Source organism: Pocillopora damicornis, chromosome 10 (genome assembly GCF_964200805.1).
Source record: "Pocillopora damicornis chromosome 10, jaPocDami1.2, whole genome shotgun sequence".
Taxonomy (NCBI): Eukaryota; Metazoa; Cnidaria; class Anthozoa; order Scleractinia; family Pocilloporidae; genus Pocillopora; species Pocillopora damicornis.
In genome coordinates, this window is record NC_142679.1 from 5,051,478 (window position 1) to 5,063,842 (window position 12,365).

The 12,365-nt window shown below is 36.8% G+C and overlaps 1 protein-coding gene and 1 pseudogene across 1 annotated transcript; one reads left to right on the forward strand and one right to left on the reverse strand.

Moving 5' to 3' along the window:
* Positions 1–3,099: 3,099 nt before the first annotated feature.
* LOC149038564 (fibrinogen-like protein A) lies at positions 3,100–6,257 on the forward strand. The gene is made up of 4 exons (XM_089184120.1): positions 3,100–3,247; positions 4,353–4,564; positions 5,400–5,538; positions 5,623–6,257. Exons 1-4 carry the CDS (start codon positions 3,100–3,102, stop codon positions 6,237–6,239), a joined length of 1,116 nt encoding a protein of 371 aa, XP_089040246.1. The 3' UTR covers positions 6,240–6,257.
* Positions 6,258–6,265: 8 nt separating this feature from the next.
* Positions 6,266–10,595, reverse strand: LOC149038565 (endonuclease III-like protein 1; annotated as a pseudogene).
* Between the last annotated feature and the right edge of the window lie 1,770 nt (positions 10,596–12,365).

The following is a 12,365-nucleotide window of genomic DNA, read 5'->3' on the forward strand; positions in this document are numbered from 1 at the left end:
TGAAACATCAAAATTTTACCATATTAAAACAACAAACTAAATCAATGGTTTTAACAGAAAACCCATGTCACTTGCCTTTAGATGGGGCGGTTTCAGATGAATGAATGAAATTGAAAGGGAGTCCTCCTTAGATCATGATTTAATGATAATTGACAAGAAGATTGCGCTGTTTTAAACCTTAGTTTCTACATGTTCGTCCGATTCAGTTAAATAGTGACTGAAAAAATAAGTTAAAAAAAGGCTAACTACACGAGATATAAATTTTTCCATCAATCTTCTATGGCGCTTTGATTTGTCTTTTCTCTTCCCCAGTGTTAACTCCAAAGGTCTTTTTCCGTCTCGCTGTAAATAATTTATTATGGAGTTCAAAAGTCAAAATAGGTGTTGTTTTCTTCCGTTTTAGGATGAGGCATTTGCACATACGTCTCACCCGGTATATACTAAATAATTTATGTAGAGAGCTGTCTCACCTTATTTCTTCAAACTTTAATATAGAAGCGCAATTTTTATTTATTTGTAAGTTTTTCCTTCTGAAAGTTTTATTTATGCTAAGATTGCGTTTTAAGCGATGTTTAGTCGATCGGTAGGATGTTAATGTTATTCCTGAAGGAACAGGACGAATCATCAAGCTCATAATTTGGAGTTTGCGTGCAGTTTGGAAGCAATCAGTATTTATTTCACAAGGATTCAAATTTAGGTTTAGCGTCCTTTAGCGCCTTTGCGTATTTATGTATAAAGAGAATATACCCCTTACAGACTATACAATTCGTACGTTGCGGGTCAGTGTTATTCCGATATTTATCCGATCGTAATAACGTTATTCCTGAACCCAAACAGGAAGAAGCACCAAGCTCAGGATGTAAACTTTTTATTGCTGAGAGGTTACGTAGCAGGTGAATCAAAGAGATTGTCTAATAAACTAACTTTTAACCTCAGTATGCTTAATATAGCTGGGAACTGGACGTGCAATAACGAACAGTTTCCCAAGGACCTTCATGTTTTGGTCCCCCGTCTGCTTGCTTTGATGTTTATTTAAAGTAGTGCCTTCGCGCATTTATAGATAAAGGTTAAAAATAAATACCCCATACAGTCTCTGCAATTCTTACATTGCGGCTTAGTACCTTTTCGCATCGGGACTTCAAATTTATATGTATATCTCGCCTGGCAAATACTTAATCATTTATGTAGAGGAGAGCTGACTCACGTTCTTTCTTTAAATTTTAATAAAAGCAGAATTTTATTTATATGAAGTGTTTCTTTTGAAAATTTGTACGCTAAGCTTGCGTTTTGAACGATGTTTACCTGATCGCTTAAGTGTTATTCCTGAAAGTGGACAAAGTAAGGTCAGGACTTAAACTCTTCAGAGATAGTGATAAGAGGTTACTTTTAGTTTACCAAAAAGTTAGGTAAATTAACTTTTAACCTCAGTATGCTTAATAGAGCTGGCAACAAGACGTGCAATAACGAAGTTTCCCAAGGACCTTCATGTTTTGGCCCCCTGTTGGCTTGCTTTGATGTTAATTTAAAGTAGACTTGAATTCACGTTACGTGCGTTCTTTAGCGCCTTCGCACATTTATGTCTAAAGGTTAAAATAAATACCCTATACAGTCTCTACAATTCTTACATTGCGGGTCAGTACTTTTTCGCATCAGGACTTCAAATTTATTCATATATCTTGCCTGGTAAGTACTTAATAATTCATGTAGATGAGAGCTGTCTCACGCTATTTCTTTAAATTTTAATAAAAGCGGAATTTTATTTATATGAAGTTTTTCTTTGGAAAATTTGTACACTGAGCTTTCGTTTTGAACGATGTTTACCTGATTGCTAAAGTGTTATTCCTGAAAGTAGACAAAGTAAGGTCAGGACTTAAACTCTTCAGAGAATGATAAGAGGTTAAATAACGCGCATATGACATCAATATGCTTTACCCATTAACTCCCATAAGTGACTAACATGTAACTTCTCCCTGTAACATTCACGCGTTATCCAGCCAACATGTAATGACAATACTCAAACTCATCGAGTAGAAGTTTTAACTAGTCTTGATTTTACACCAAATTCTCGTGACTTATTTACAAGGAAATGTGTAGCAGCTAGAGGGGAGAATTAACAATCAGATCTTTGGAGTTCAAGGGTCGTTAATATAGTTGCAAACTAAACCCACAATAAAGATCAGACAGGGCAAACCCTTCATGTTTTGTCTCTCTTTTTAATATGGGTGCAATCAGTTTTTAACTAATTTTGTTTGGTTTTAAATTCTATCTTTACCTAGTTTTAAATTCTAGACATTCCTCTATTATCTAGTTTTAAATTCTAGACATTCTACTATTATCTAGTTTTAAATTCTAGACTGCTGAACCCAAGGGTAATTATTTGCAGGATAAAAGCACTACAAAACCCGGAAAACTGTTAAGCTAATTAATTCCATGACAGTTGAAAAGAAAAAAACGCTATAATTACCGCACGAACTGGTTCAGTCAGTGAACCAATGTCGTGAAATGTTATCAATGTCTTCCTCAGAAAATCATTCTCACTTATTTTCCTTCCTTATACTGTTCACTCGTTCTTCAATAGAAATGAAAGAGAATCCTTAATAAATATGTCAAATTTTGAAATTGATCGAGCTTTTAATAAAGAATGTTATTCGTGAGACTCCTGAAACAAAAAACTTAGAAAACTGTTAAATTAATTAATTCCATCGCAATTTAAAAGAAAAAGAAGGCTATAATTAGCGCACGAACTGGTTCAGTCAGTGAACCAATGTCGTGAAATGTTATCAATGTCTTCCTCAGAAAACCATGCTCACTTATTTTCCCCCTTAAACCGTTTAATCTTTCTTCAATAGAAATAGAAGAGAATCCTCAATAAGTGTGTCAAATTTTGAAGTTGATCGGGCTTTTAATAATTAATGTTATTCGCCAGTCTCCTGCTAAGTTTCTAGACCCTAACACATAAACAAACTGTGGATATGAATTATTTTCACTCGAAAATTATTCATTTTCAAGTCGACGCACCAGCGACTAATTGAGGTCAAAGCTTCCTTATCACGACTTTATCTTGATCGTGAACGAATTTAAAAGCCGAGCGGATGTAACATGAAAACAATGCAGCGACTCACTTTACTCTTCCATTATCAGTTTCTCCTGTACTGGAAGTTTACAACTCCCTCAGCTCAAAGTCTAACAGGAACGTCGAACCCTGGTCAGTTGTCTTGTTTAAGAAGATCTGAACATCCTGAAAAAGGTAAAGCTTGACTCAAACACATAATATGGGCACCGTAAATAATTAAATAATGGCAAAAATAGATCTAAGGCTACACAAAGAATAGAAAACTTGACGCAGAACCAATGTGAACCGAGAAGATTTGTTGAGACTATTTAAATAGTGGGGTTGAAGGTAATGTATTCGTGGTGCGCTGACTTTAATTCATCAGTTACAACACAAGCAAATTCAGTTTCGTATTAGCAAAAAGTAGCAAAGCATTCAGTTATTTTTCTCTTAACGTGAGTTAGTTTCAAGCTGTCAAAATCGGCTTTTCGTGTCGTGCATTCCTCTCTGGTATCGCTTCGCTTGTAGCTATAATGGAATAAAGTTAACTTCGCTCGAAAATCTCAGAGATGAACTCTTTTCACTTGTATGGTCACTTTTAATAATGATGGAATTTTATTCACCTTCGAACGGAACTACTTCAAGATAACGTGTTGCAGACACGATCAAACCAGAGTAAACCATGACCAACAAGGACGATGAGGATGAATAGGAAGACCGGCGACCAAGTATAAAATCGTCTGATGAGTGGGAATCTTAATTATAGGGGTTGCCCGAATTAAGAACCAACAACTTTGAAGGCTTGTGTATTCGCTTGTTATGTATCGAAGAGTTGCGAATAGCTTAAGATAGGACTGGCCGCAAATTTACGAAAACTGAGACTGAGTAATTTTCAAAACATGAGAAGAATAATTCCATGTAAAAATATGTTAATATCTAAGCAATACTTTTCACTTCCTGTCGGTTTTCAGACGCAAAAACTCACACGGGATGTTACTGAGAACACAAGGAAAAGTTGTAAATCACGACCCGAGGGTGCATGATTACCAACATTCCAAGTGCACTGACGCCTAAAAAAATGATAGAAAGTGCGCCTTCTAGCTTTTAAAAATGGAGCCCTGAGTTTACTAGTACAATGAACGATAGGCTTGCGATCAATCAAAGTGTTCCTAATATCTTATAAATTTTTACGATTTTCATCAAGTCGTCAATGTCCTCTTGATTTCTCTCTTTTTGTTTCATGTAAGATAAATCTTGAAGAAAACTCTCATATAGGACGATATGTTTGCATCTGTTTCAGGCTACACTCTGGTTAATCACGTGATTGCTACGCACACTGTCACGTGCCCGATAGACTGTACGTGGGAATGCCTACGGGATGCATGCTGTCGATCGTTTAATTATGCAAACTCAGGGAAAACATGTGAATTAAGTGACCAATCAAAATCGACTACCCCAAATGACTTTGTTTTAAGAAAAGGCATCACTTACTACGAGCCAACGACACAGATGGTGAGTCATAGAAATTTACAGATCAGTTAGAAACTTAATCATCAGTGCTAAACCTACCAAGCGCAGGAACCTTTGAGGTCTTCGGTTTTTCAAATTCCATCTTCTGAGCAAGGTGGTGTCAAAATCATATCGAGAGGTCAAATAAATGCCTGTATCTCAGAGAACGGTATGGCAGCCTAAAACTGAACATGTACACAGAGCAGCGTTTGTAAGACCTTCATTTCTAGCCCGAAACACAGCAAGTTGAAATGTGGTGGAACTCAGTGGGCGGGAGTACAATTCAGGCAGCAATCGGGCGAATGATTTGAAATTACGAGCAGGAATGAAAACTTTAATTTAAACATGCGCACATGAATTGATTCATATAGCAAAAGTTCAAGTCGGAAGTCTAAACGTTGTTAGGAATATCGAATGCTTAATGCATTTCAGATATTTTTTCCATTTTGACTGGCTAACATTTGCTAAGTGCTTATAATTGGACAGATGAAATCAAACAATTTGGACATAGAACAGCTAATCAAGCCGCAAATAAGAGCTGCTTTACTAATAAAAGAACCACTCATTCTCGAGAATTTTATTATTGACATAATTGATGTCATAAAATGCCTATTTTCTAGAAGGAAATCCTGGGTAAATATAATTTGCTCAAATAGAGACAAAATCGTTGCTCGATATACAAAACTTTGAAAATATCAAACTTCTATACTCATTTTGAAAGAGAAACGCTAGCTCTAAGAACGAGAATATATTTCAACCTAAGAAGGTATTGTCATGGTAAGTTTCGCCTTATAAAAGGATGAAAGTACGTTTAACCATTCTTCCCATTTTCACCCAGGGAGGAAATAGACCTGTTTGCACCTCGGCCTTATGTCAAAATGGTGGAACATGTGTTGACGCGTGTTGGAATCCCCGGATGTTCACGTGTGAATGTCGACAGGATTATAAAGGAGTGTATTGCGAAAAGCACAGCGGAGGTGGGTAACTCGTGACTAAATAGAAGAGAAGAACACTTATATTTGCGATAATCTCATGTTGTGTTTCTTTTGTTTTATGTACAGTGAGAAGCTGCCAGCAGCTGAAAACCCTTGGAGCGAATCAGAATGGCATTTATAAAATCAACCCAGATGGTCAAGGGGTCATAAACGTGTACTGTGACCAAACCACAGATGGAGGTGGGTGGACTGTGGTTCAGAGACGTTCCCGTCCATACGAGCAAAGCTTTGAACGAACGTGGGTAGAGTATCGAGTAGGCTTTGGCGACTTGTCCAAAGAATTCTGGCTTGGAAACGACAACTTGCACCGAATCGCCTCTTCAGACAGCATTCTTCGAATAGATCTGCACCAAACAAACGGCCAAAAGGGATATGCCAAATATGGTGGGTTTCGGGTAGCTGACGAAACAGAAAAGTATCGATGCGACATGACTTCGTACGAAGGAAACATCGGAAATGGGTTTTATGGAAATACTGATCCTAAATTGGACATCCGAGGGATGAAATTCGGCACACCAGACCAAGATAATGACAACTTCCTTGGAAAGTGTTTTCCTCATGGTGCATGGTGGGCAAACCAATGTGGCATAGTTAATCTCAATGCAAGGGGTGGTCCATTCTGGCTTCCTTGGGCTACTAACCCTGACCTAAATCTCTCTGAGATGAAAGTAAGGCATAACTGAACAAAACTGCTGTAATCACCAAACCCTTAAGTCTTAGTGTCCTTTCTATCCTTTCTGGGTGAAAGTTTTTTCTTAGTTTCCTCCTCAGCTTTTCCTCTGCTCCTTCTTCGACCTTCAGGACAGATCTTGGAGTTAAGACAGAACTCGCACATTGGACTTACAGGAACACATGTCTGTTGACCAAATCCAACCAACAATACATTCAGTTCATCCCACTCCTCTCTGCAAAACAGAAAAAGAATTCACTAATTTAGTCTCTGAAACCATATACTCTAATTATTTAACTGTGGGTTATGGGTAAACAGCATATGATAGTCAAGGTTTGCTATGCATCTAGAGAATCTTGAACCTAGGTCTGAAAGTCCTTAAAGTTTTCCTTTTTGCATTCTGCTCCTTGAAAGTCAGGAAGGACCAAAAGCCTGTTCATTTCAGAATATTTGTAAAAGTTGTTTGGAACTTGCACAATAGCTAGGTCTCTAAAATGTGGCAGTGAGTGAAAAGGCTTTGGCAAGGAAGGAGCAAAACACCTGGTGAAGAGAATTTTTGTAACTTGGTATCATTCAAAATCACTTTTCACCAGCTTTCTACAGCAATTCTAGTTTTCTCTGGCAGTTTAGTACGTTTTTTGACCCATCCCAGTCTGTTAGAAATTCTATGAACATGAGTATCAACTCCAATTCCAGTCACTTGTGCCCTGAAGCCATGTTCATGGTAATATGCACCATTTTTGGGCCCACATACACCTGGAAGTTTGCAGAAAGTGGTGAGAATATGGTGACAAAAAATTGTGTAGTTCTACTTTCTGCATATAAACCCACACACAACCCACACACAACCCACAATTCCTCCAATTGCTCTGATGAATGGCTAACGCTCAAAACGTCAGCTTTTTTACTCTTTACGCGAGCCAATTTATGTTTTCAACTCAGTTGTTAACACTAAATTACCTATTATTAGGAAAAGTTTCATATTGATCACCTCTGCGAGTTAAAGGGTTACAAGTTAAAAAGGGAGTTCAGTGTCAGATTTTGAACCATTTTTGTTCTTTCTTTTTCTACTTCTAGACTTCTGGTAGTGGTTTTTATAATAAAGGGGGGGGGGACTCAGAGGGTTGTATGGAGGATATCAACCAATCTACCCCTTTTTGTAGGCGAAAAAGTGACAAGTGAAAATAATAAACCAACTTGGAATAGCCCCCTTGATTCAGTAACATGCTAATATAAGACCCTCCTGAACCCTGTTTAACATACCTGATGATGAAAAAATCATTATCAGTAGCTATTCTAAAATGCACCCCTACTAGTAAGTTTTTAAAAAATATTCAAAACTTTTAGTTAATAAGGGGAGAGAAGGTAGATAAGTTCACCAGTTTTGCTTGTTGATGTTGTAAGAATGTTCTCTATTGTTAATCCATAAGCCTTTAACTTTTCCATTGCAGCAAAAGTAACTTGGTCTTTTGTTTGACTTGACAGCATGAGGGAGGTAAGTACTTGATATCAGACTGTCAATAAAAGTGAGGAGAGATGAACCATTGATACTGGACAGTCAACCCTCTTTCCCCTAAGAGTGACTGGCTTCTTATTTCTCCTGACAGTTTCACCCTTGCATCAAATACTTAAAATCATGAAAATAAAGGAAATGATGTCCAATTCTAGAAGCTCCTGATTGTCTAACAAATTCTCTTCGTAAATTCCAGATAGTATGTAGCATAGTTTCCACTGTTTGTGATAGGACAATGGTAGAATTATACTAATATTTGTAAGCACCCTCTTTCTTCTGAACAAACTCTTCAGTTGAGTCTGATGATGTGGCAAGCTTAATCAGTAGACTTTGTTTTCTGATTAGAAGGGAAATTTCAACCCTATATGAATGGTAAGATTTCTGACTGGCTACTTTTTAACCCTTTCCACCCTAACATCAGTATGCATATTCTCTGCACTGTTCTTTATGCATTTCCTAAGGTGCTGACAAGGAGAATTTGTTTGCCAATCAAAAGGTTTCTTTCCTGATGACCATTTCCTTAATTCTCATGACCTTAATGTATGATATTGTAGGGAGAAATGAGATGTTACTCATCCTTTGGGTTTAAAGGGTTAAATGGGAAATTTAAGAATGGTTGCCAGGATGAGGGTGTATCCTTACAACTTTTATCCCAGTAGCTCATACATGAAGATCTCTATTGTGGCAAGTAAGAAAAAAGAAACCAAAATCATCACAAAAAACTTTGACAAATAAACATCAGTAAGGCAAGATCTCTGAAAATAGACTGGCCCAGTTGTCCAGGTTCTAATGAGGAGGCCTCAACCTCACCTCAGGCTGCAGAGTATGGCAGATCTTCAAGCTGTGCAGTGATTTTGGCATGCAATTGACTTTTAAATGGGAACTTGTGCATGCACTGCCATACTCTGCAAACTGATCCTCACCCACCTTAACCCTTAGACACCTAGGAGTGACTGACATCTAATTTCTTATTACACCATCAGCTCTGAATCACACATCAACGTCACAGCAGTTGTTGAACTTTTTGTAATAATTTATCTCGTCAATAAGTCAAATGAAAAGTGGTATGCAATCATTTGCTGAAGGTAAATTAATGTGTTGCAATTGAACAAGCAAAAAGTAGTAAAATTTCTACACAGCCCCCATTCTACATCATGCATTCAGTTCTTGGATAGAGAAAACAATGACAAAAACAATACATTGCCATTGGGAAAACAGATTTGTTTTACAATAGTATGGGGCTGTGCAGAAATTTTACCCAAAACGTTTCTACTTCTCTTAAATAAGCTTAGTTGGCTCAGAGGAGACCATTGTGTCGGCTTTTCCTTACCCCACCCCACTGGATCGCCAATTTTATCTCCTCTCATCTCTGGTTACTGGCTCTCATCAGCTGTCTTCTCGCATCCTTGTGAATCAACTGGGGCATCGCGTGTTTTTCTCATTTCACGAATATTAACAAGCTGCTCTCTCCAGTTCAGAGGCTGCCAAGTTGAACCTTGTGTTTGTGCCGTGGACGTGTCATTTTTACGCTTTTTGGCTGCAACATCTTCAGTTTTCTTGTTGTCCCTAGACGAGCCTTCTTCATGTCGCTTCTCGTATTCGATTTTGATGTGCCTTCTTGGTTCCTTTTGGTTCGTTGACAAAGCTGCGATTGCTTCTATAGCCGCCGAGCGTGTTTGTCTTCCTTTCACTCATCCTGGAAATCCGTAAAAACAAACTGATCATATGTTTGAATCGTCAGTCTTCCCTGCATCTGTATTTACCAGTAATATTAAATTGTGAACAGTCCTCCCCGTTCTCGCCTTAGAACGCTGATTTTGGCGGGAAAGTGATGTCACTCGACCAGCTGATTACGTAATTAGTCACCACATAAAAGCCGGAGATTTGCCGAAGAATAAAACTGATTCCTTATTAGCACATCCTCTCCATTGAATTTTCTCCACACTAAACCCAAAAGAACAAAGAATAGGCATCAACAAGAGAATGGAAAATTTACAGTCTCTTGTTTGGCATCAGATATCATCTAATGAAATTTTACTGAAAATTTTGAGCTTAAGAAGTGTTCATGATTAAAATTTACACGAACTTGAGTGGCAATCACGAGAATAATGAAACATCAAAATTTTACCTTATTAAACCAACAAACTAAATTAATTAAACTGAAAAAAGTAAGTTAAAAAAAGGCTAACTACACGAGATATAATATTTTTAATTAATCTTCTATGGAGCTTTGATTTGTCTTTTCTCTTCCCCAGTGTTAACTCCAAAGGTCTTTGTCCGTCTCACTGTAAATAATTTAGTATGGAGTTCAAAGGTCAAAATAGGTATTGTTTTCTTCCGTGTTAGGACGAGGCATTTGCACATATGTCTCACCCGATACTAAATAATTTATGTAAAAAGCTGTCTCACCTTATTTCTTCAAACTTTAATATAAAAGCACAATTTTTATTTATTTGTAAGTTTTTCCTTCTGAAAGTTTTTTTTTTAATGTTGAGATTGCGTTTTAAGCGATGTTTAGTCGATCGGTAGGATGTTAACGTTATTCCTGAAGGAACAGGTCGAATCATCAAGCTCATGATTTGGAGTTTGCTTGCAGTTTGAAAGCAATCAGCATTTATTTCATAAGGATTCAAATTTAGGTTTAGCGTCCTTTAGCGCCTTTGTGTATTTATGTATAAAGAGAATATACCCCTTACAGACTATACAATTCGTACGTTGCGGGTCAGTATTGTTCCGACTTGAATTCACTTTACGTGCGTTCTTTAGCGCCTTCGCGCATTTATAGATAAAGGTTAAAAATAAATACCCAAAACAGTCTCTGCAATTCTTACATTGCGGGTCGGTACCTTTTTGCATCAGGACTTCAAATTTATATGTATATCTCGCCTGGTAAGTACTTAATAATTTATGTAGACGAGAGCTGACTTACGTTCTTTCTTTGAATTTTAATAAAAGCAGAATTTTATTTATATGTAGTTTTTCTTTTGAAAATTTGTACGCTAAGCTTGCGTTTTGAACGATCACTTAAGTGTTATTCCTGAAAGTAGACAAAGTAAGATCAGTACTTAAACTCTTCAGAGATTGATAAGAGGTTACATAACGCGCATATTACATCTATATGCTTTACCCTTTAACTCTTATAAGTGACTAACATGTAACTTCTCCCTATAACATCCATACATTACCCGCCAACATGTAATGACTCAAGCTTATCATGTGGAAGTTAATAGTCCTGATCTTACACCAAATTCTCGTGACTTATTTACTAGGAAATGTGTAGCAGCTGGAGGGGAGAATTTACAATCAGATCTTGGGAGTTCAAGGGTCAACATAGCTGCGGACTGAACCCACAATAAAGATCAGATAAACCTTCATGTTTTGTTTCTTTTTTCTAACATGATCAATCTGTTTTTATCTAATTTTATCTAGTTTTAATTAAATTATATCTTTATAGTTTCAAATTCTAGACTTCTATTATTTAGTTTTAAATTCTAGACACTGAACCCTTGGGTAACTATTTGCAGGATAAAAGCACCACAAAACCCAGAAAATTGTTAAGTTAATTAATTCCATGGCAATTTAAAAGAAAAAGAATGCTATAATTAGCGCACGAACAAGTTCAGTCAGTGAACCAATGTCGTGAAATGTTATCAATGTCTTCCTCAGAAAAAATTTCCTTCTGAAAGTTTTTTTTTTATGCTAAAGTTGCGTTTTAAGCGATGTTTTGTCGATCGGTAGGATGTTAACGTTATTCCTGAAGGAACAGGACGAATCATCAAGTTCATGATTTGGAGTTTGCGTGCAGTTTGTAAGCAATCAGCATTTATTTCATAAGGATTCAAATTTAGGTTTAGCGTTCTTTAGCGCATGTATAAAGAGAATATACCCCTTACAGACTATACAATTCGTACGTTGCGGGTCAGTATTGTTCCGACTTGAATTCATGTTACGTGCGTTCTTTAGGGCCTTCGCGCATTTATAGATAAAGGTTAGAAATAAATACCCCATACAGTCTCTACAATTCTTACATTGCGGGTCAGTACCTTTTCGCATCAGGACTTCAAATTTATATGTATATCTCGCCTGGTAAATACTTAATAATTTATGTAGAGGAGAGCTGACTCACATTATTTCTTTAAATTTTAATGAAAGCAGAATTTTATTCATATGTAGTTTTTCTTTTGAAAATTTGTACGCTAAGCTTGCGTTTTGAACGATGTTTACCTGATCGCTTAAGTGTTATTCCTGAAAGTAGACAAAGTAAGGTCAGGACTTAAACTCTTCAGAGATTGATAAGAGGTTACATAACGCGCATATTACATCAATATGCTTTACCCTTTAACTCTTATAAGTGACTAACATGTAACTTCTCCCTAATTTCAAATTCAAGACTTCTATTATTTAGTTTTAAATTCTAGAGCACCACAAAACCCAGAAAACTGTTAAGTTAATTAATTAATGGCAATTGAGAAAAAAGAATGCTATAATTAGCACACGAACTGGTTCAGTCAGTGAACGAATGTCGTGAAATGTTATCAATGTCTTCCTAAGAAAATCTTGCACACTTACTTTCCCCCCTTAAACCGTCTAATATTTCTTCAATAGAAATAGAAGAGAATCCTTACT